The 23,488-nt window shown below is 31.5% G+C and overlaps 2 protein-coding genes across 8 annotated transcripts; both read left to right on the top strand.

Moving 5' to 3' along the window:
- The first annotated feature begins 1,524 nt into the window (after positions 1-1,524).
- LOC141528022 (DNA primase large subunit) lies at positions 1,525-4,300 on the top strand. Of its 4 annotated transcripts, none has more exons than XM_074243847.1 (8): positions 1,525-1,634; positions 1,952-2,198; positions 2,268-2,605; positions 2,723-2,950; positions 3,008-3,145; positions 3,219-3,597; positions 3,675-3,842; positions 3,923-4,300. In XM_074243847.1, the coding sequence occupies exons 2-8, from the start codon at positions 2,036-2,038 to the stop codon at positions 4,192-4,194; spliced, it is 1,686 nt and encodes a 561-aa protein (XP_074099948.1). In that variant the 5' UTR covers positions 1,525-1,634; positions 1,952-2,035; the 3' UTR covers positions 4,195-4,300. The 4 variants fall into 4 exon arrangements, with proteins under 4 accessions (XP_074099948.1, XP_074099947.1, XP_074099950.1 ...); XM_074243846.1 differs by having other exon boundaries at positions 1,595-1,678; XM_074243849.1 differs by having other exon boundaries at positions 1,595-1,678; positions 3,675-3,853; positions 3,923-4,106.
- Positions 4,301-16,270: 11,970 nt separating this feature from the next.
- On the top strand, positions 16,271-23,328 carry LOC141528068 (uncharacterized). 4 transcript variants are annotated; one of them, XM_074243925.1, is made up of 4 exons: positions 16,271-16,557; positions 21,993-22,759; positions 22,844-22,982; positions 23,073-23,328. In XM_074243925.1, exons 2-4 carry the CDS (start codon positions 22,026-22,028, stop codon positions 23,283-23,285), a joined length of 1,086 nt encoding a protein of 361 aa, XP_074100026.1. In that variant the 5' UTR covers positions 16,271-16,557; positions 21,993-22,025; the 3' UTR covers positions 23,286-23,328. The 4 variants fall into 4 exon arrangements, with proteins under 4 accessions (XP_074100026.1, XP_074100025.1, XP_074100024.1 ...); XM_074243924.1 differs by having other exon boundaries at positions 21,867-22,759; XM_074243923.1 differs by having other exon boundaries at positions 21,856-22,759.
- The last annotated feature ends 160 nt before the right edge of the window (positions 23,329-23,488 follow it).

The raw sequence follows: 23,488 nt of genomic DNA, 5'->3' as shown, positions 1-23,488 counted from the left end.
TCAGTATCGCAAGTTCTGTTACCGAGTCTAATAGTATATTACACCCCTAGGGAAGAAAAGTAAGAAATGTCTCAGAACACATGCAATTGTTGGCCGAGGCGAAGCCGAGGTCAACAAACATGTGATCTGAGGCTTTCTTATTTACTTCCCGAGGAGTGTATACTATTTTTTTCCCCGACGAAGGCGTAAAGCGGAAACCTTGTTTAGCGCAGCGGGGCTAAAGTTGACGCTTTACGCCCGGAGAGGAAAAAAAGAATTTTATACGATTTTATCGAATCATAATGAAATTTTTATGATTTTTATCAATTTTAATGAAACTTTAAAAAAAAAATTAGGAAAACGGTTGACCCTGAAGGCCATCCTTGCAACTTCCCGCTAATGTCTTACCTAGGCGCTTAAAACGATCTTTATGATGTTTTTGAGCTCAAAAATACAATTTAAGTGTTATTTTGAGCTCTGCGAACTCAAAGAGCCAGCTTTTCTATGCTTTTGAACTCTTCGAGCTCAAAAGTCTGATAGAAGTTTCATAGAACACTATTTTTGAATTTTCAAACCACAATAACTTTTGAACGAATCAACCGATTCTCACATGGTTGGCGGTATTCGACGCAGTTTCATCAGCTTCATAAGGAATTTTCAAGTTTGAATTGATCGAACTAAGAATTTCGGAGTAATTCCGAAAAAACACTTTGTTTGATTTTCTTTCGTTCACGATATTTCTCGAACGAATCAATAACCGATTTTGACTGACTTGGCTGCGATCGACGTTGTTTTTTGTTGTTAAAAGCTGATTAGTTTTCGGAATAGATCGGTAAAGCCGTTTAAAAGTTATTCCAAGATAACCACATTTGGAAAAATTTGTTTTCTTAGTTTTTTTTAGATTTCTCAAAATCTAAGTTTGGCCAAACCTTTTCGAATGGCGCCAACCACGATGAAATCGGTTGAGCCGATCAAAAAGTAAGAGGATTACACACACACACACACACGCGCGCGCGTGCACACACACGCACACGCGCCATCTTAAAAATCGTCAGGGAAGTTGCCCAAGAGCTTAAAACGTCGGAATCTGATGAAAACTCGATTTTCGAAAAACGGGGTAAAACCAATAACTCCTCAATTTTCTAAAATTTTCAATTTTCTTAGCGGGAAATTAAAAAAATGCTTTTGTAGATTTTGATCAAATCTACAAGACCATTTTTTTGCTTTTATTTTAGCAATTTTTTTTAGTTGTTTTTTTTAATTTGTAAATCTCAACATCGATTGTAATCACTGTCTGAGTGATGTAAAAAAAATCTTAAAATAGCTGAATTTCGTAGATTTTGAAAAAAAATATATTTACGAAATTTCTGAACAAAAATTAAAATTTAAAATTGCAGCTTAAATAACGAATTTTATAAAAAAAAACATAAAAAATACCTTCACTGACAATTCAAATACACACCATCATCGGTTTGAAAAATCGTACCAGTCGATATTTTCACGAAGATATCGATTGTTAAAGTTTTTAATTGTCGGATGTCGGCTACATTCACATTCATGACCAGCTTGCGCATGCCTACTGATTATTAAAATTTATTTATTAGCGTAACTTACTATTCGGTTTTGTTGTTGTACTACTAATTGTTTTGATGCAGGTAATTTTGAACAAAAAATAGTTATTTTGACCCAAAAAAATTTGGTAAAAAAACATTTTTAACTAATTTATCGATAATACTGAAGTTAGCGGTCAGCTGTCAATTTTAAAAATTTTTTTAACAAATTAATTACAATACAAAAATGATTCTAAAAATTTTTACTTGTAATTTTTATTAATTTTCACATGTGAAACTTTTTAATTAAATTTTTATTTAATACTTTACTCGCTGTAAAATTCCAAAAAAATTTTTAATATCTGTCAACTTCAGCGTTATATTTATCGATATATTTCTTAAAATAAATTTATTTCTCCTAGAACAAATGTACAAATTAAAGTGCACATAGAGCGATTTAATAATCTCAAGTCAATTATTAATTAAGATAATATTTAAAATCTACCATGGATTTGACGAGTTATTATAAAAATCGAAGATATTGTAAAATTGAAGAACAATACGATGCAAAAAACCAGTATAATCATGATGTTCAGATGTATTTCGATTATCCGGATACTTCTGTCCAACTTGAACTATTCTATGAATTAGGGTATGAAAGACGACAAAGTAAGTTTAAAGTGACAAACATAATTTAATCGTTATTCAAAATTTGATAATAAACGTTTATTGTTTCAGCTCTTAAGTTGATTGAATTAATGCTCAGTAGATCAGATTTAAAAACCATTGAAGATCGAAAATTAGCACTTAAAAACGCTCTAAAAAAAGATGGTTATAATTATGCTGCCAAATTATTAACTGCAGTGGGATGTTCATCTCATACAGATATGGACATAGAAGCACGAAAACGAGATGCTTTATCTCATTACATTTTGAGACTTGCATATTCTCAGAATCCAGAATTGAGAAAATGGTTTGTAGCTATGGAAGTTGAATATATGAAACTCAGGCTTAGTTCATTAAATAATGAAGGCATGTCTAAGCTATTAGCTATCAATAATTTTACGTACAAACCTGTAAGTTTCGATACGTTTTTCAAAATATCAATAAAAGTATATGTCTTTTGTTGATATATTTTTTCATAAATAATAGAAAAGAATGTTATGTTATTTACCTGACTGTTTTCATCATAGATTTCACAAGAAGAAAAAGATGAATTACGAGAAGAATTAAGTTGTTCAATATCTAAATCATTTGTTGTAGATAACGTTGATTTTTACAAAGTACCTTTTACAAAAGTTCTGGATTTAGTTAAATCCAGAAAAGTTTTTCTCAAAAAAGGTGTCGCATATACTCCACAATTTGAACTGTCGTCTCTAGTTATATCACAATATAAGCGACATTTAACAAAAGCTGTTGAGGTAATTTATAAGCTTATTTTCATTATTTTACACGTTTTTAAATATTTCTCTTTCCAGATCGCTTCGCAGTGTTTTTATGAATTACAAGGCGACGAGAGAATATTTAAGTATCTCAAAAACTTACCGAATTACTTTCCTGAGCATGATCGTACTATTTGGTCAAATACAGATACTCCAGTCGATGCATTAGATGAAGTATTTTTCCAATTCTTTGTCTTGTGTTGTAATTTAATAATTAAATATTTTAAATGGTTTTATTCTGCTGCAGCTTTCAAAAACTTCTTATCCATTATGTATGAGAATATTACATGAAGCATTAAAAAGTAATCATCATCTCAAAAATTCAGGGCGTGTACAATATGGGCTTTTTTTGAAAGGCATTGGTGTTAAAATGGATGATGCATTGCAAATGTGGCGAACAGAATTCACAAAAAAAATTGATGCTGATAAGTTTGATAAAGAATACGCTTATACTATTAAATTTATCTATGGAAAAGTCGGGAGCCAGAAAAATTATACACCGATGGGGTGTTTCAAAATTATTAGTAATATTGCAGGTGCAGGAGAGTATCACGGTTGTCCATATAGACTGATGGATAGTGGTACCCTTAGAAAGAAATTGACTAGTTACGGATTATTAGCCACAGGTAATAAATACAATATAAACATATTTTTTTCTTTATTGAGTTAAAAAAACAATTTATTTAATAAAAAAAAATTATAGATGTTTCTGAGATTGTCTCATTAGCTGAAGAGCATCACTATCAACTAGCATGTGCTAAGTGTTTCGAAGTAACTCATAAAGTTCCACCAGAGCATCCGGTGATGCATCCAAATGCTTATTATTCGGACAGTCGAAGTGTTATTGATAAACTTACTGCAAATCCTTCTAGTACATATATAGTTCGAAACATGTTCTTTGTAATATCACAATAGTTATTTTTTATCTGCTATAATCGTATTATTTTACAGGTTCTCGTGAAAATCCATCAGAAAATAATACACCCAAACAAAAGATGAAAGTTAAGTCCGAAAAATTCACACCTACCAGAACATCCAGCACTACAACACCCACTGCTAGAACACCCTCTACTAGAACACCTTCTACTAGAACACCCATCAGAACACCAACCAGAACAAATGAAAAACCTTTAGCTAGAAAAATAATTGATGTGAAGCCTGTGGATATTGAAAAAATGTTAAATGAAGATGCAATGGAAATGGAATTCGATGAATCATTCTGAATTATAATTAGTTTTCGTCATAAATTATAATTAAGAATAACCGTCTAAAAAATTGGCATCTTATGGCGGTACATATTTTCATACATAAAATAGCCGTATTTCGTAAGTTTGTATTTTTTTACTAAGATAGTTTTTGTTAACAAGCAGTCATTGAAAAAATAAAAATAAAATTAAAATTTATCGAAATTAAAAAAATTATTGCTTAAAAACGGCTCAATATTAAGAGTTTAAATTTTGAGAAATTTTACATAGTAATGATTTGTCAGAATAAAAATGACTTACATCCGAAGGCAAATTATTTTTGTGGTACGTATCACTCTCTACCATTTAAGTACTTTGAATCGCAATTACTTTTAATCCTATCATTTGTTTGAAAACTTACAAGAAGTCGTCCGCATTATTGTTTTTTTTTCCTTGTAAATTTTTCGAAAATTCATTTTTAAAATATTTCGTGGCTATATTTCAAATAAATCAATCGACTATCACAAAGTTTTCGTCGCGTAAAACGGTTTTTGAAGCGATAATGATTAGATTGAAGGAATTGGTTATTCAAATGATTTAAAAGTAAGTTGAAAGTATTAATTTAAAAAAAATTTTTTTTTATAATATAAAATTTCAACAATTTTATAACACACGGTGATCAGTTTAGTAATTAAAAATTCATTAAAAAAATTTTTTTGTTTTTTAATTTTACTTAAAATTTCTCAAAATCTTTTTAGCCGATCAATGTTAAAAATTATCACAAAATCTAAATTCAGTCTGTATGTCAAATCTTTTTGAATGCTTCTAAATTTCATTTCATTTGGTAAATTTCGTAAACGTAATTCAAAATTCAACTAGTCTTTATTCTGAAATTAGAGAAATTTATTTCGATCTTAAAATGTCGAGATTTGATATAATCAAGATTCATCCACAAGATCGTCGATCATCATTTCGTTTGAAATTGCTTTTTTACATTCAATATTCAAAAATATTGTAGCCTAGTAGGTACATAGTAGGTAAAAAAGTTCATAAGACTTATTTGATATAAACAAACGTCTGAGCATAAATCAAATAAAAGGATATTTTTTAATTTTACATTCCAGTCGATATATTTGGGTTATGAATTCAAAAAAATGATATAGGGAAGTGTATAAATATTAATTAATAATAGTACGTTTATACTCATTACAATTTTTTAACATTATAATAACAATTAAATAACTAATTTAATACTGATGATACAATTTTCAAAAATTTTATCCTAAATTAAATAAATTTCCTAGGAGACATTAAAAATAGACATTATCGTTACTAGTATTATTTAAGAGTCGCTTTACTTCGGATTTTTTTATTTTAAAAATTCTCTTACCACTATTTCGAAATATTGAGATCGGTCATGTCTAAATTTTAGACGGCTTTATACATATATTTTTATTCTTATCAAGAGATTCACTTGCCAACCAATCAATATTGTATCGTTGATGATGAATAAATCAGATTAAATCTCTTGTTCGTAGTCACTGCGGTGCTCTTTTGTGGAAGGTTTGTCGCTCGATTTAACTACATATGCACTTACAGACTTAAAAAAAAAACTATCAACAATTGTGAGGATTTTTTTGAATGATAACATTTTTATCGGTTTCTGTAATTACTTTTCAAAAACTGTTTATGAAGTATTGAGTAGATACGAAACAATACAAAAAATAAATTATTTTTGTATGTAAGCAATTTTATTGTTCTTATAAAAATATTTTTACTGAATTTTTAAAGCTTCAAAATCTGATGATTTTTTCAATCCATTTATTTGAAATTATTAAACTACAATATCTTTTGAACGTGTCGTGTAATTTTGATTCTTTTGACACTAATAGACGAATTTTTTGAAATACATAAAGTTTATATAATATTATTTTTTTAGTTAAATGGTCGAAGAATTTTAAAGTTATTTCAAAAAAACTTTTGAATCACTCTAGCGGTTTAGGCACCATCGCCGAAACTCCGAGAAAATTTGGCTGAAACTCAAGATATCGCCCAGCGTTGTTTAAACGGCGGAAACGCGGAGTTTTTGCAGTTGCTACACGAGATTCTGAAAGCGTTTTGTCAAAGTTTTCGTGGAATATTGCCAGTTTTTTCACAGAGTATTGCCGCCTTTTTTTTTTTTTTTTTTTTTTTTTTTTCAATATAAAGCATCAAGTCTATAGGGTCTTCATAATTTGTCTCCACATGCCAATTAAAAATTTTTTTAAATAGTTTTTCTTACTGAATATTTTAATTAGTCTACCATAAATTATTCTTGATGCATTGGTTAATCATTTTTCTTCCTATTAGGATAATTTTTATAAGATTTTCAAAACTATTATTAAATATGGACAAGATTTCACATAATCAAATCGAGGATTTAGTTTTTCAGGCGTTAGAAGAGAATAGTCTCCGCGCATTCGCGCTTGAGGCATACGAAAAAGATCAATTACTGCATATTAATGTTGAATTCAATTAGTAACTAGGGTAAAAGACCCCATTACTGACACTTTCTTTGATTTTGGTACTTATTCAATTAATGAAAACATTAACCCTTTAACGCCGAAGTTGTACTAAGTGAGCCGCGTGGCACCGGAGTAGGGAGCGTGTAAAATAAATGTAGAAGGGGGCGTTTCACCAACAGTGGGGGAAACGCCCAGAAGGCTCAGAGGGTTAATTTCAATAACGAATAAATTATTTCTAATTTTTAATACCTTTAGATCAAAAAAATTTTTAATTATTATTCCAAGTAGAACATTATTTCATTGAAAGAAAAAGTGCCACGAATGAAGTTTTTACCTTACTAGAAATTTGAATAGCGCGCTACGCGCGCGCCTAAATTTTAACCAATAATGAATCGTGGTCCGTTTTTTGCGAATTTCGACCTTTAATTAACTTCAAGACTTTCATGTATTTTATTTTAGAGGATGATCTTAATATTTCATGAAAAAATCTATGGGTCTCCGGTGGATTTGAACGCAGTACCTTACGACTATCACTCTGTTACGTTACTCACTGATCCAAGTCATGTAAGTGAAATGTTCAGATGTTTTATTTACAATTATTTGATGTATCAGGTTTATTATTTATCGAAATGTATTATAGTTGAGAGTTGAGATGAATTAGTCATTACTTTAATAAGAACTTTTGTGTTTTTTGATTATTGGAAAGAATATATTATAACGAAATTTTTTAGACGCTTTTGTTGAGTGTACTGAAGAAGAATTGTTATGAATTCGTCATTTGTGAATTATCTATGTCTTCTAGAAACTTATAAAACTTGATACATTCTGTGTATATATATATAATTGGGACTGAATTTTGTAATTCAAATTGATGGAACTTCTTATTGTGAATAATTTTCTTTGGGTTATTCAGTTTTTATAAACAATACAGCATCTAAGGTTATTTGAAAAAATCGGAAACCACTGTTAAAACTCCGCGAAAATTCTATGAAATATCGTATTGACTCTACGAGAACTCCGACAAAACTCCAGTTAAATCCTGCGATAACACTGCAGAATTTACTCAAAGACCCCGCTCGAACGCCGGCAATATTCCGTGGAAACACCAGTAATACCTGTGAATACTCTATCGATATTTCGCGGGAGAACCAGCAATATTCCGTAAGAATACCGATAATACTCAGTGAGAATACTGGTAATACTTCACGGAAACCCTGATGAGACACCGTTGGAATCTTGTGTCGCATCTACACACATACTCCGCGTTTCTTCCGCTAAAACACCGCCTAAACTCCGTTGGTACCCAATTAAATTCTATAAAGGAGTATACTCCCCAAAAAGGTACTTCTACCCTCCATAGTTTCATCCAAGTTTTCACGTTATTATTTTACAAGTGCCGCATTACCTCCGCACCACCGCCGTGACAAGTAAAAATATTTTCATTCGCCGCATCACCGCCGCACTACAGCTGTGACGAATTACAAATTATCAACTTCCCGAGTAAAATTAAATTATTGTTTTTAACGAGAAAATAATAAATTTCGATTGAAATAAAATATTTGTTGATCATTCAAATAGCTAAACGAAATTCGCTTAGTTAACTTAAGGCTTGCAACATAGTTGGCAATGTTCGAGACCTTTATGCAGACGACCGAGGTTTGAATCCCGTTGCAGTTTGATTTTAGAAATTCTTTTAGGGTATTTCGATAGGCGTGCCGGTTCTGTTCAACCCGAAGACGAAATTAAAAATCTACATCAACGATACGACTAAAAAATCAATATTTTCGCGGTACTTTGGCTTGATAAAGAATAATTTTTTTTTGTTTGAATATTAGGCATTTAAATAAAAGGAGGATGAACAATAGATCTTGAATAAAAATTTCTACTCAAGTTATTTATTAATTAATTATTGCGTAATAAATTAATTATGATGCCATTTTTTGTGAAATTGTAGGTATGATTTAGAATGGGTGCGGCGCGGTGATGCGATACTAGGGAGAGTAAATTCTTAGCGTGCGGCGTAGTAGTCCACCAAACGGTGGTAGTGCAGCGGTGGTGCGGCGGTCGAACGAAATTTATTATTTTTTCGTAAAAAATAATAATTTCATTTTTACTCTGTACCGGATCGTCGAGATCGCTAGGGTCTTAATGACTTTTAAAAGCGTCGTTCGATTTTAATTTACTTGGCTGTATTTGACGCAATTATTTCATCATGAAAAATATATTTGGCACTTTAAGTCGATTGGTCAAAGAATAATAAAGTTATCGTGAAAAAATAATCCATAAATCGTTAAAAAAACTATTTTGGTGGTTTTCACATTTTCAATATCTTGGAAGCGGCTCGTGATTGGTTATTCAGCCTAGAATAATCGGAACGGTTTTTTAAGACCTCAAAATACCGGAATTAATAACTACTTTAGAAAATTATCAATTATTTGTTCAGGTCTAATTTCTCAATGGAAACTTTTCTATGTGTTCTCACGGACATATCAAATTTTTAATAAAAAAGGATATTTTTGTCCTTAAGGGGTACAACCAGTGTGACAGCCTAAAAAAAGGCAATTTTTGGGAATTAAAATAAAAAAAGCTGAATTGTTTTAAAATTTTAAGGGTATATCAATACATATTTTCAGAATATACAGTAAAATTTTTAAAGAAAAAAATTTAATGTTTTCCAAGTTACACGCGATCTCCGACGGCGCTAAAAAAAAGGTCCTCCACTGCTGGAGTGATTCCGGCCTTTCCGTGAATGAAATCAAAAAAAAATTCTTGTTAAACTACAAGATATTGTCCGTACCCACGGGATGACCCACGGTCGAAAAAAAATATCAAAAATTGACAAAATGACGGCTTTTTAAAAAAAAAGTTGAATTTTACCCAAAATTTTGGTCGTTTTTGGCCTGCCAAAATTCAATATTTTATCAGATCAAAAAACTGGAGGGTTGTCGTATGGAGAACTATATACAGAACATACAAAAAAAAAAATTTAGTAGTGATCGGATTATTTGTCTTCAAGTAATCACTCTTGCAAATTCGAAAAATGCTGTTTCAAGAAAAAAGCGTTTAAAGATAAAATGATCCTATTCTACCGGCCGAGCGGCTGCTCTTTAAGTGGATGTAACTAAAAAACTATTTGAGTGTAACGATTTGAAATTTTAATATGTTATTTTTAAAGGTAGAACCATGGATTGCAATCGAAATAAGAAATAAAAAAACAATATCGATTTTTTGAAAATTTCACTAGGGTTGTGCCCCTTAAATACTGGTATCTCAAAAACCAATGGTCGTATACAAAATTTGAGAATAGAAATTGGAATAATTTTTTACGAGATTCTTTTGTAATTTCTGAATAAACATCAACTTTTTGTTCTCTCCATATAACTTTGAAAAAAGTCAAAAAAAGGTATTCTTTTCTTTTCTTCAATAAATCGACCGAATCTTTGATGAATTTTGATGCGGCAACTAATTTTCCTACAAACTATTACACTTTTATACTTTACTAATAGACCTGTTAATTTGTAGATCGATACATGAAACAGTTTTTCCAAATCGATTAATCCAAGTTTGGAAAAACTCGGATACCCTGATGAAAATTCAAAATATGGTATGCATGGAGTAGTATATTACACACCGAGGGAAGTAAAGTAAGAAATGTCTCAGATCACATGTAATTGTTGGCCGAGGCGAAGCCGATTTTTTCGCTAAGTGCAGACATGCATGACCAAGTTTGACTTAAGTCAAATTTAAATAAACTAGATATATTAACGTACGTTCATGCAAAGTTATTCTGTATAACTTCGCGTGATAATATTCAAATATTCTCCCCTAGTAACTTATGATTGAGCATGATTTGTGCATAATCATACATTCATACCGACTTTTTAATTCATTATACTTTTTTTAAATAATTTTCAATGTAATACTATAAAATTTTTTTATTTACACGATAGAAAGCATTTTATAGTTTAAAAAGCTTACTCAAAAACTTTACTGAAAAAACTGTGGTTGAGCGTGAAAACCTGGAAGATATTTTAGCAATTACATAATCAAGATAGAGTTACAAAATTAATCTTAATTTATTTTCTTTGATCAAGTAAGTTTGAAAAAAGTATTGTTGGTTACAATTAAAATAAAATTACAAGAAAGATAAATAATTTCATAATGTATAATTATATAATTACAATGTATATTTAGAATTTTTAGGTTTCATGATTACATGAAGATTATCAACAAAGCTTGCGTATAAATATAAACATATGATTTTAATTTTAAACTTAAACATAAAATCATTCAATATGCGTTTAATATTAAGTTTATATGATTATTTATTGTAGCTTCAATAATTTAATTTTAAAAGTCAATCGAAAACATCCTCCTAAAACTCTATATGAATATAAATCGTCCAGTGACTTGATGTTGAAAGTGTGCAAAACAGTTAGTCTTTTCAAAAGAATAAATCGTTGAGTTCGACGGCGTCAACAAAGAGAGCAATTCCATGACAGTGTCATTATTACCATACTGTCGATGGATAGCTCTCTTCATAGCGTCCATCTTTGATGATATTTTATCTTTTGTATGCACTCACAGTAGTTATACACTAGATATTGTTGTTTTTAAAAATTTTTTTTAAATTAATTCTCTCATAATTTCTTCTTCATTTGATCCATCCAAAACTTGTTTTGAATTCCTGCAGAGTACTTTGAATATCGGCGAAATTCTTTCTATTATTTTCAGTACGAAAAAAAAAAACAAGGCCAAGTATATCTTCTACAAATTTAGCTCGTTATCGAGGTAGTGTTAGCCGACAATTCTATTTAGCACTTATCTGATTGCGCGGCAAACTTTCTGACATGAAAATTTAATTTTATTACGTATATTTTTTAAAGGAATCTATTGATCGATTGATTTTTTTAATTTTTTAAAAACAGATTAAAAATAATATCCACATTATCAGTAATTTATTGAAAATTTAGCCTATTTATGAATTTGTTACTTTCTATAATGAGAAAAAGTGTGAATTTTTAATAGAATTAAAAAAAATGCAGACCGGTGTCGTAGGTAATCGAGCTGTAGTTCGCACTCAACGTTCAAAGAACGACTAAATAAAAGGTGTTCGATGAAACATACGTGAACGAAGAGGTTCAAAATACGTCTCTGAAGTCTAAAGAGTAGGGACATTTTGCGTAAGATTAAGAACTCGTTAAATTCATTCCAACAGCATGCGATTATCACAGTGTTCCTAATGTTTGAACAAACAAATGGGACATTTGGTCTCCATCTTTTTATCCGTCTTTTCTTTTCTTTTCTGTAAAATGGGAGTGTTATATTAGTCTGTTAACGTTCTTTATTTGATCATATAATGTATTCACCTGTGCTCAACAACTGGTTAAATAGTTCAATCATTCATGTTAGTAAGTGTACGGTGCATTTTTTTAGAATTTATTTAGATCAATCGAAAATATATTTCATAAAAAAGAAAAGGAAAGGAAAAAAACACGTTGCTTCACGTACAATTTTATCATATTATTTTTCAATAACAATCATGTATTAAAATTTTTTTTTTATTTTATATTGTGTAAGAAAAAACAGCTGTCGAAACAATAAAAATAATTGTTTTATTCATATTAAATTTTGGAAATTCTTAACAATTTTATCAATAATTTAACCGAGCGAAGACATACATGATGATGAAGATTTCTTGCATTTTTTTTTTTCTTTTATCGATAGAATATTAAATTTCTATAAAATTTAAATTAGATTTAATTAAAATATAAATTCTTATAGTTGAATTTATAATATTTAAGGACCTAAATAAAATAGAACGATAAAATTACAATGAATTATGATTACAACAAAACGAATCACTATTGTTTCTTAACTTTTTTTTATATCTTTATCATAAAGTAAGAAAATATATATCATTATCTATAATCAAGCAGACGAGATATGATAAGGAATGTGATAATAAGAGTGAAATAGACATACCTCCGAAAATCTACCGTATATTTGTTAAAAAAGGAAATGTCAAGATATCATTTTTAATGATATCAAAAGATAAAAATATAAAACTTGTAAGTAATGTCTTATTCAAGACTGTAATATGGAAAAATTTAATTTTTTTCTCTATATTCTTTTAATTAATACTTTATTATTAATTCAAAATAGTTTAGAATACTAACAAAAATATGATACAATGAATCACAAAAGTTAAAATCACAATTTATTTAAGTGTTATCTGGTAGTATAAATATTACATAAGTTTCTGCGGGATGATTATTGAAAGAAGAATAATGTACTGGTTGTAATAATAGTATGTTTATAATTTACTGTTTAAATTTTTGACCTTAGAAAATTCAGCTGAATCGAAATTATTTATAACATCACGTGTAAATGTATGATTTTCTGTCATTGTTACTATTATTATTTATTCTTTTTAATTATTTTTTTTAACTATAATTTGGGTGAAAAAGATTCTATTTATTTTGGACAATAAGAGACTAAAGAAATAAAAAAATATGAGTGAGAGTCGAACATATATAATATTTCGCGCTTAAAGTGTGCAATACTTCAAAATTTTAAACTTCTATAATAATTCTTTTACTTACCTTCTCAACTTTCTTGATTAAAAATAAATTTCTTTTTTTTATTTTTTACGAAAAAACTTTTTATAATTGTAAGTGTTGAATTTGCCAGGACCGTGAAAATATGTAAAATTAATACAATTGAGTGAACCTTAATAATTAAGAAAAATGTATGGAGCAGCGTTTAAGAACAAGTGACGTGGACTTAGTCTCACCGTTGCTCATATACCTGTGTTTATTGACGTCACGGTCACGTTTTCTTATCAGCTACTACAACCTGGGATAGAAGTGAGTGTTTTAACGACATGTAGCGAGTTTCATATATATGTTCACCCTCGATTTTTATATGGTGAACACTTTTACACATATAATAGACTTATCGAGTTGGAAAATAAGCAAGACAAAAGCTGTACATAGTATTAAATGAGGAATCAACTAAAAATTAGTTACTTTATGAGTACTAAATCAAAACGTTCAACATGTGATAAAATTCGTCAGAAATTAAAACTGTCTTATTTTCACTTGTCTTTTTTTTTTTTTTTTTTTTTTTTTTTGTTTGTTAAAATCTTAAGATAAAAACATCATATTTCTGCTAGATAACGATTCACTAATATTTGTATACTGCATTTATTTGCAATTTGTATATCATATAATTCATGAATCTAGGCCTACATTTTGTCTAGATCTCTTCTCGATCTTCATATCTTATTGTATTACTTGTTAGTTGTAATTTTGTTTTTTGAGCTGGATATGACTTGTAATTGTTCGTGGCGAGGCTCAAGTTTAGAATCCTTGAAGTATACAGCACAAGCTTTAATCACTTCATTGATAGCATGAATTTGAATGACGAAAAAGCAGGCATAACTTTGTCCGAATCATGCACGATTACATACAATCATGGAAAAAAACCATTTAACAGCCGAAATGGAAATAGATTTCTTACAGTTTCTAAAAATTATTTCATTTTACCCTAGAAACTCGTGGAGATATGGAAATTAAAAGTTATTTTACAACCTTTCTTCTGCAGTTCAAGAAAATTAAATTTAGTTTTCATAAAAGTTATTTAGAAAAAAAAAAGTATAAAATTTTTAATTTTTGAATGTTATTATAAATGATAAAAGAAGAATCAATATAAATTTATAGTTCTTCATCTCAACACGTATTGAAGTAGTCAGTTTTGAAGAAATCTTTCTAAATTTCTCGTAACTTATACAATAATTAAGGTACTCAAACTTTATCAGAGGTAATTTTTTTTATGTTATGTACTATTTGGAAGGATAAAAAACCGAAATAAAATTATTCTTAGGGTCTTTTCGGCCGTTTTGGGTATAAAAATTGAATTTTCTCCTCATGGAAATCCTTTAATTTTTAATTTCCCGCTAAGAAAATTAAAAAGTTTCGAAAGTCGGGAAATTGGTTTTACCCCGTTTTTCGAAAATCAAGTTTTCACCTGATCTCGACGTTGTAAGGTCCTAGGAACCTTCCCTGACGATTTTTAAGATGGTGTCTGTATGTGTGTGTATGTTTTTTTTTTAACTTCTCGCGAAGAAAATTGAAAATTTTCAAAAATTGGGAAGTTATTGGTTTTACCCCGTTTTGCAAAAATCGAAGTCTTATCAGATCTAAATTTTCTGAGGTCCTAGGAAGTTTCCCTGAGTACTTTCGCGAAGGTGTCACTATGTCTATATGTATGTGTGTGTGTTTGTGTGCATGTGTAAGCATGTAAGCCTTCTATAACTTTTGAACGGCTTGACCGGTCAATTCCAAAAACTAACGAGCTTTCAATATTAAAAAACCTCGTCGATCGCCGCCAAGCCGGCCAAAATTGCTTGATTCGTTCGAGACATTCGAACGAAAAAAAAACCGAAAAAGGTGTTTTTTCAGAATTATTCCAAAATTCTTAGCTCGTCAATTCAAACTTAAAAATTCTTTGTGAGCTTGAAAAAACTACGTCGAATGCCGCCAACTGCATGAAAATCGGTTGATGTATTCAAAAGTTATTGCTTTACTGTTAATGAATTTATTCATTTTGCAATTAAATTACAATGAATTAGACGCTAATTTTAAATAACCTATCACTTAGAATTATACTGAAGCGAATGAAAAAAAAAAAAAAATGAACTTAAAAAGTGAAGTTTTTGGGGAGTTATCGTGACCATATACATCCTACGCATACACAGACAACCCGACGTCCACCGAAATATATTTTCAAAACGGTTTTTTTTATACTATCAGAAAAAATTGTGTTTTTTAAAGTATCTATTGTCATACAAAAGTGTTATTATTGATATTTGTCAAAACTCATTCAATACTCAAAGTGCAAAAAAGTTCGGATAAAAGTAATTTAAGCCGAGATAATTGCTTAACCTTGAGAGAGTGAGAGTAAAGCACTACTTATGCTTCGCGCTGAGACGTGCAATAGCGCAAGAAGATCAACATGATTGGCCCAACCGAACAGGTGTCACACGTCGTCGTAAATACGTAAATGCCTTCACGATTTCAGATATCTTCCTTAAAGTGCATCGAATGTTACTTTTTATCTCTATTTATACTTTTTCACAAAGAATTACGATTGATGTTATAATTACGTTCTGATGTGATAAATCTGTTTAATAAATCGACTTTTTAAAATTAATAATTTCTTACGATTAATCGTCGATTAGTTGTCAGTATCAGTTGTCTTAATTTAATTGGATGACATTAAAGTTAGCTGTCACTATTATAATTGTTTTTTTTTTTTATTAAATAAATTTTTTCCGAAAAATTAATTCTGAAAAATTGCATTTTTTACTTTTTTAATTTTCTAGATGTCAATTTTTTGTTCTTATTTTTTTTTGCCATAATTTATTTGTTAAAAAATTTTTTTAAATGAATTATTATCTGCTAAATTGATTCTCATTTTAATTATGAAAAATTAATGAATAGTTCAATTGATTGTTGCAATTCTGTTATAGAAAATATAACGTTCTTATAATTTGGCGCTCCGACATTTCATCGAGATGGTTGTAAGAATTATCAGGAGAGGCAACATTTCAACATTTCGACGCTAAAACCCATCGTCGAGTGTCATTATGATACTATTTACCTACACAAACACACACCCACACACCCTAAAATTACTCAAAGTGAGGTAAGGAAATCATATGACAAATAAGCAAAGTGGGGACGTCAAAACTCTTATACTATATAGAATTTACTCCGTTCGGCCAATGTCAATTATTTGATTCAAGTAACCTAAAAATTACCACGTGTGCTGCAGGCAAAACAAAAAATTTTCAAAAAACGATTTAACATTTATAAATACATAATCAAAAAACGTAAGTAGTTTTTATATATTTAAAAATAATGAAAATATGAAAAATTTACACAATTTTTTTGTATTTTATGATTCTATTAGTTTTGAATTTAAAATTAATTAATCAAATTTTTCATTATTTCCCATAACATAATTAGATTCAAATTGAATGAATGTAGATGAAACAGGCCTAAAACAAATTTTGCACTATAATTATGTAAAGTAAATTATTTAATATGTCACATTAGAAAATATACACATTATTGATTTTGAAATTTTCTGAATATGCATTTTTTTTATTGTTAATCTATTAATATTTTATTTGGTTTAAAAAGTTAAAAAAAAAAATTAACAAATGTTTGTTACATTTACATTCCTGTAAATTAAAAAAATTAGATTACCTAATATTATTTATTAGTTCACGTTGTACAGTTTTTAACCATTTTACATAAATTACTTTACTTATTTACTTCATGACTAGGGCACAGTTTTACATTTAGTATTATCTATAACATAACTATATATATTTTATCTTATATAATATTTATTGCACTACATCTGTTTACTCGTCTCTTTTTCCTGCTTTCTCAATTGCTGCGATCAGGCTACACACTTCACGTACTGGGGGCCCTCTTAAAAGTTCTTTGATTAAGAAGTCCAGATCTGCCTCATATTTGTTTTCTGTCAAAGACTGGATTACTTGCATTGTTTTTTCACTGCATAAGTTTCTGGCTTTTCTGCATGTTAACAGATGCGCAAGTGTTTCCTGCTGACTATTACAGATACGGCAGGTCCAATCTTTGTATCCTTTTTTAAAGCAACGGTCAACGCTGCCGCATCTTAGTCTGGACCACACTTCTTTCGTCCAGCTTTCACCAGTTTTGTCTTTCCAGTAGTCCTCGCAGCCTTCTGAGGTTTTTATGAACTTGTATAGTGGGCAGTAAGTTGACTTAAACACCATTTCTCTGGTCTTCTTCTCTTCCAGGACTTGTAGTACTCCAAAACCTACTTCTAGTCTTTGCTGCACCTCGTCTGGGTCATGTCGTCTCCAGATGAGCTCTAATACATCTTCACATTCCATCAACTCTAGCGTATGTACGACTGCTTTACCCCACTTGGACGGCTTACCATTCATTATATTCCTCACTTCTTCTCTAAGACATAGCTTAGGCCACCTGCTATCCTCCATCCTCAGTATGTCTACTAAGTATCTGCTGGCTCTCTTTCTTGTCATGAACAGGCTGCTCTCTACTCCAGCTTCCAATCTCCAGATATACTCTGGCGTGTTTTTGGCTACACCAAGCGCCATTTTGTGTGCTCTTGCATACAACCTATTGTAGTCTTCATTGAAGGCCCAACCCCACACTTCTACACCATATAGTGCTCCTGAATTCGCCAGTGAGTTATACAGGTGGAGCCTCTCCTTTAGTGTTGCTCTTCCTGCTCTTTTGATGAGTCCCCACGTCGCATTCATCGCTTGCTGCGTCTTGCTCACTAGCCATTTAGTGTGCTTCTTGAAGGAGCCTGAGGCTGTACACCAGTATCCTAGATATTTGAATTCTGAGACCACTTCCAGTTTTTCTCCCTTGAAGCTCCATTCTTGTTCCTCTACCTCTCTGCAGCCAGCTTTTACTATCATGATCTTTGTTTTTGAGGCATTAACTACCAGATCGTTACCATCCGTGTATTTTTCTAGCTCTTTTAGCATTTGTTTCAACCCTTTAGCTGTTTCTGTGACTAGGCACATGTCATCAGCGTACTTGATTACGTAGTATTTCTTACTGCCCATCACCGCACCACCAATACCTTTTGTACTCCAAATTTCATCTACGTCGTCAGTAAATATATTAAAAAGGATTGCACTCAGTGCACAGCCTTGTCGCACCCCTTCGTACGATTCAAAGATCTCAGTGTCTATTTGGTTCACGGTTCTGCTGTATATTGTCTTAATCATCTCAAACATCCTTCCGTTAATGCCAATTTTGTTCAGTTTACTGAAGAGTTTTTCTCTGCTTACACTGTCGAAGGCGCACTTGTAATCTACAAAGCAGTAGAAAAGTTTGCCTCCTGGTTGTCTCAGTTTATTTTGTGCCAGCGCATTAATCACAAAGATGTGGTCTCTGGTGCCTCTTTTGTTACGGTATCCGGCTTGACTCTCTTTCAATAGTTTATTCTTTTCTATCCATCTGTTCATTCGTCTGGCCATCATGTTGGTCAAGATTTTATATCCTGCAGTTAGTAGTGATATTCCCCGATAATTGGTTGGCATGTCAGGGTCACCAGCCTTGAAGATCGGCACTATTATTGCTATATCCCGTCTTTCAGGGAGTTTACAGTTTTTCCAGATGGTGTTCAGTAAATTAAGTAGTTCATCCATTCTTTCTGCAGGAATTGCTTTTAGGAACTCTATTGTTATTCCATCCTCGCCAGCTGCTTTTCCATTCTTCATTTTGCTGAGTGCTTCATGTAGCTCTATTTTCGTGAACTCAGCATCAAGATCTTCATCTCTTATTATCCCAGCAGGTACACTATTTTCTTCTATATTGTTTTTTCTTTGCTCATACTTATCTGGCGTTGAGTTTTTGCTGTTTAGTATTTTCTCAAAATGTGTTTTCCACTGCTTCGCGCTGATATTTTCACTAGGAGTACTTTTTTTGTTTCCGCGGAAGTAGTTGACTTTGTTCCACCATTGGGACATGTCTCGTGTTTTATCCAGATCTTTCTATAGGGCTTCCCTCCATTTTCTCTCTTTGTCCTTGCAAGTTTCTTTTAATTTCTTTCGGCTGTTTTTCAACAGTTGTTTGTTTTCCTCGCATTTATTTTTCAGGAATTTTTTGAGATTCACTCATGTTTGTTTTTTAGCTGTTCTGCATGCTTCATTGTACCAAGGATCTGTGCTTCGAGTCTTAGTCTTCTTTCTTTTCTTGTACATGCCGCAGTTTCGCGCAGCGTTTATCAATAACGCCTTTAGCTGTGGCCAGTCAACAGGGTTTTCTCCTAAGTCCAACCACACCCATTCTTCTTTTATGAGCTCTGTATACTCTTCTTGTTTATCTGCGCACCACTTTAGTTTTTCTTTGCTTAATTCACTACGTTCTTTTGTCTGATCTTGGTCCTGGCTATTCAGTAGTTCTTCTTTTAGAGTCATTGTTACTGGTAAATGATCTGACTCTGGTCTAGCCTGGATTTGCAGACTGCTTACTTTATTTAGTGCATCTGGTCCAAGGCATATTACTAGATCGAGTACTGATGCACACACCTCATCTTTACCTCCTACGAAAGTGACTTCACCAGTTGAATCTCCATTGACTCGTCCGTTTGCGATGTACAGTCCACATTCTTCACATATCTTCAGCAGCTTCCTACCTTCAGTATTAATAGTTTTGTCCTGCGATCTTCTTATCTCGCCAACATGCTCTTCCCACTCACTGTCGATGTATCCAGTTTCCTCACCGACTCTCGCATTGATGTCTCCTATCACATATGTAGCTTTGCCAGATTTCACAGCTTCGAAAAGCTGCTCTTCAAGATCTCTGCGTGCTACGTTAAGTCCAACATTATTGTATATAGTTATTATTTTATACTTATCAGACGTGGCCAGCAGTCTTAGCTTCCACTCTTTGATGCTCCAGTTTTTGGACATACTGTTCCTTATGCCGAGAAACTGTCCACCGCTTGCTCTGCCTCTGGTATTCTTTCGCTTCACTGCAGCCTTGCACCACCAGTGATACTTATTATTTAGCGATTTTACCGCCTTATGTTGCGCTTCCTTGGTTACCCACGTCTCCTGTAAAATAATTATGTCAGCAAGTTCTAGAAAGTTATCTGCATACTTAGCGTTTTTGATTCCTGCAATATTCCATAGTATAATTTTAATTTCTTGTTTACTGCTCTTCATGGTTCCGAAATGGCTGCTGCATTAAGTCGCCATTTAGGTCTTCCCATCTCCACCAGGCGTCTTTTGCTGCTCTCCCTTGCGAGATCTCTTTGTCCACTTCTTGTCTAATCCATGCTTGCACATGGGCTTCTCTTCTGGTGTAGTCATCATTTATCCATAGGTTAGATCTTTTTAACTTGCTTTTCTGCGCCATTATGACTTTCTTTGGATTAATTGACTCTAGCGTTGCTATCAGTAACTTCTAGCCTGTCACTACCTTTTTTACTTTTGTACTGATGCCAAACTCTATCTTTAGCCAGTTGGACATGTTGTTGGTGTCCATCCAGTCAGTATTAAAATCTCCTGTGATGACAATGTTATTTCTTCTCCTACGTCTTTCGTCCACCTCTCTCTTGAGCTCTCCAAATCTCATGGCACCTGGTTTTTCTATTGTAGCCTCAGGTTTACGTTTCCTGCTTCCATCATCGTTGATCTTTTGGTTGTCTTTTTTATTTTCAATATTGCCTTGTTGGTGTTTTCTTCCTCTACTCTGCGACGCTTGTTCCTGGCTAGGATTTATTCTTGCTTTTTTGTTTTTTGTCAGGTGGTTGATTGGAGGTTTTTCACGCAAGTGGTCGAGTCTTTGAAGGAACCTGTCGGTATTCTCCTGTGTTGTTTTCTTACGCGTTGTGGGGCTTAACTTTGCTTCATTATTCTTCTCTTTTAGCTTGCTCATTTGTACCTTCAGTTTATTTATTTCTTGCATCATTGCCTTGAGCTGTTCTTCTGTACTTCGTTTTAGCTCCTCCTGCTCCTTCTGCAATGTTTCTAGCTGCCTCTCCTTCTTCGTACATTCTATGCATCTGCCTGCGCTGTGACACCTTCTTCTCACCGGAATAATTGTCCTGTCCAGGGAATCATTGCTTATGATCTTGATGATTTGCGATCCTCCTCTTTTTGGTGTACTGCTAACTCTGCTAAAGTTACTCCGTTTATTTGGTATGGGTGTTGATACATATGAACGCTCATTGCACTCTGTGAAATTATTCAGACTGTCCTCCAAAAAATTTGGCAGACTACCGTCTAGACTATCCACTTCTAGAGTCTCAATCTCATTACTCCTCCATGGTTGCGGAGGTTTTTTGAGGAATTTATTAATTTTTTGCGTGTTACCTGCTCTTATATCTTTTTCTGCTTTGGATTTTCTTCCTCTTTTTTTCAGGGTCACTTGACTTTCACATGTGTTGTCGCTTACTTCTTGGCTGTTGTGATTTGAATTTACCGCCTTCACGACACCCATTGCGCCTGCGCTGCTTATTTCTATTGTTACTCTGCTATTTGTAGGTTATCTTTCTCACCAGTGCAACTTGATGCAAGATTAAAAATATAATTTTACCTGCATTTATTGCATTTATTTTCCTAAAATACCAATTTTATTTCTAGTTCCTTTTCAGGATTTATGCACTTGGTTTTACTGCTCTATAACCAATGTTTTATTAAAATAATAGCATGAAACACCCTGTCACAATGTGCGCCAATTGCCAACCTAGATTACCTAATAATTAATTTGTTCCATCAAGCAGCATAAAGTTAAACATCAAAATACATAAAAAATGAAACCACCAAAAGTAGAAAACATGAAGACTCTTAAAAAGAAAACTTTGAAAAATACAAATAATGAATGTAATTTGCCGGAAGAATCTATTCTGAAAGGAAAAAAAAGAAAGACAAAAAGTTTAGATGTTCCCAAAGATAATATGGATCAGACTACTGTGAAAAAAATTAAATTGGATGATACAACTAATGAATCAGATCATGTTTCATCGGAGACTGAAAATACAGTAGAAGAAAGTGAGCCAAAAAAAAGAACTTACAGTGTGGAAGAACTGAAAAAAAAAATCGAAATTCTTTCTAGCAAAGACAATCTTACAAAAAATGCCCGTAAAAATTTAGCTAAATTAAAAAAAAAAATAAGCGTTCAAGAAAATATTACCCAAACAACGTTACCGGAGAAACAAGTTGAAGAAGAATTTACAGAAGAAGCATGTGGCTCTGATGTTACTGTTGATGACATAGAGAAAAGTGTCGAAAAAGAACATTCTGAACCACCCGCGAAGAAAACTCAAAATATAAAAAATGAGAAAAACCTAAATAAAAAAAATAAAAATGACGTGCCATCAAACAAAACTAAAAAAGAAAATGCCAATAACATCAAAACATTATCCAACAAAGAAGAAACAGAAGAAACTAAAACAAATCATATTAAACAATCAAAAAAAGAGATTGGCAAAGAACAACAACCAAAAAAAACGCGACATGTTCTTTTTGTCGGTAACATCCCTTATGAGTAAGCATAGTTATACTTTTTTTTTTTTATGACTAATATTTCAAAATAGTTTGATGAATAATTTTTATATTTTTAATGTTCTAGAGCAACTGTTGAAGAAATTAAAAATCATTTTCTTAAAGAAGTTAGTCAAGTAGTAAGTGTGAGAATTCCAACTGTTAAAAAAACAAATGAACCTCGAGGATTCGCTTATGTTGAATTCAGCAATAGTATCGATTATGAGGTAACAAACTAAATCAAACAAAAAAAATTTATTAAATTTGAGTATTTAAAATTATAACTGTAAAACTCATAAACTGTTTATTTATTACAGAAAGGATTATCACTACATCACTCTCAGTTAAATGGCCGAAGAATAAATGTTCAATATACTCAAAGTGGTTCCAAAAATGCGGGCAAAAAATCTGAAATAATTAAAAAGAATCAATTGTTACATTCTCTTCGAAAACAAGGAAAGTTAGCGGGTAATAAAAAGTTTAAGGGTCGACAAAATTTTAAAAAACATCAAGAGACAAATAAATTTTAAACTATGTTACATTTTAATAAAAAAGTATTTAAATGCAAATTAAGTTTGTGCCTTCAGTTCATTTTCTGTTTTCTAATGTAAATTTTTTTTTATTTCTAATTTAATTTTTACTTTATTTTAAAATTTAGACTTGTTAGAAAACAAAGCAAGCATTAGTTTTAAATGTTTCTCGACATCGATCTGTTATGTTGTGAGCATGTCAA

The sequence above is a fragment of the Cotesia typhae genome, unplaced genomic scaffold (genome assembly GCF_013202065.1).
Source record: "Cotesia typhae breed Kobodo isofemale line unplaced genomic scaffold, CoteBio_Ctyphae contig_42, whole genome shotgun sequence".
Lineage (NCBI taxonomy): Eukaryota > Metazoa > Arthropoda > Insecta > Hymenoptera > Braconidae > Cotesia > Cotesia typhae.
The sequence above is the reverse complement of the archived record's forward strand: the minus strand, read 5'-3'. Positions and strand labels throughout refer to the sequence as shown.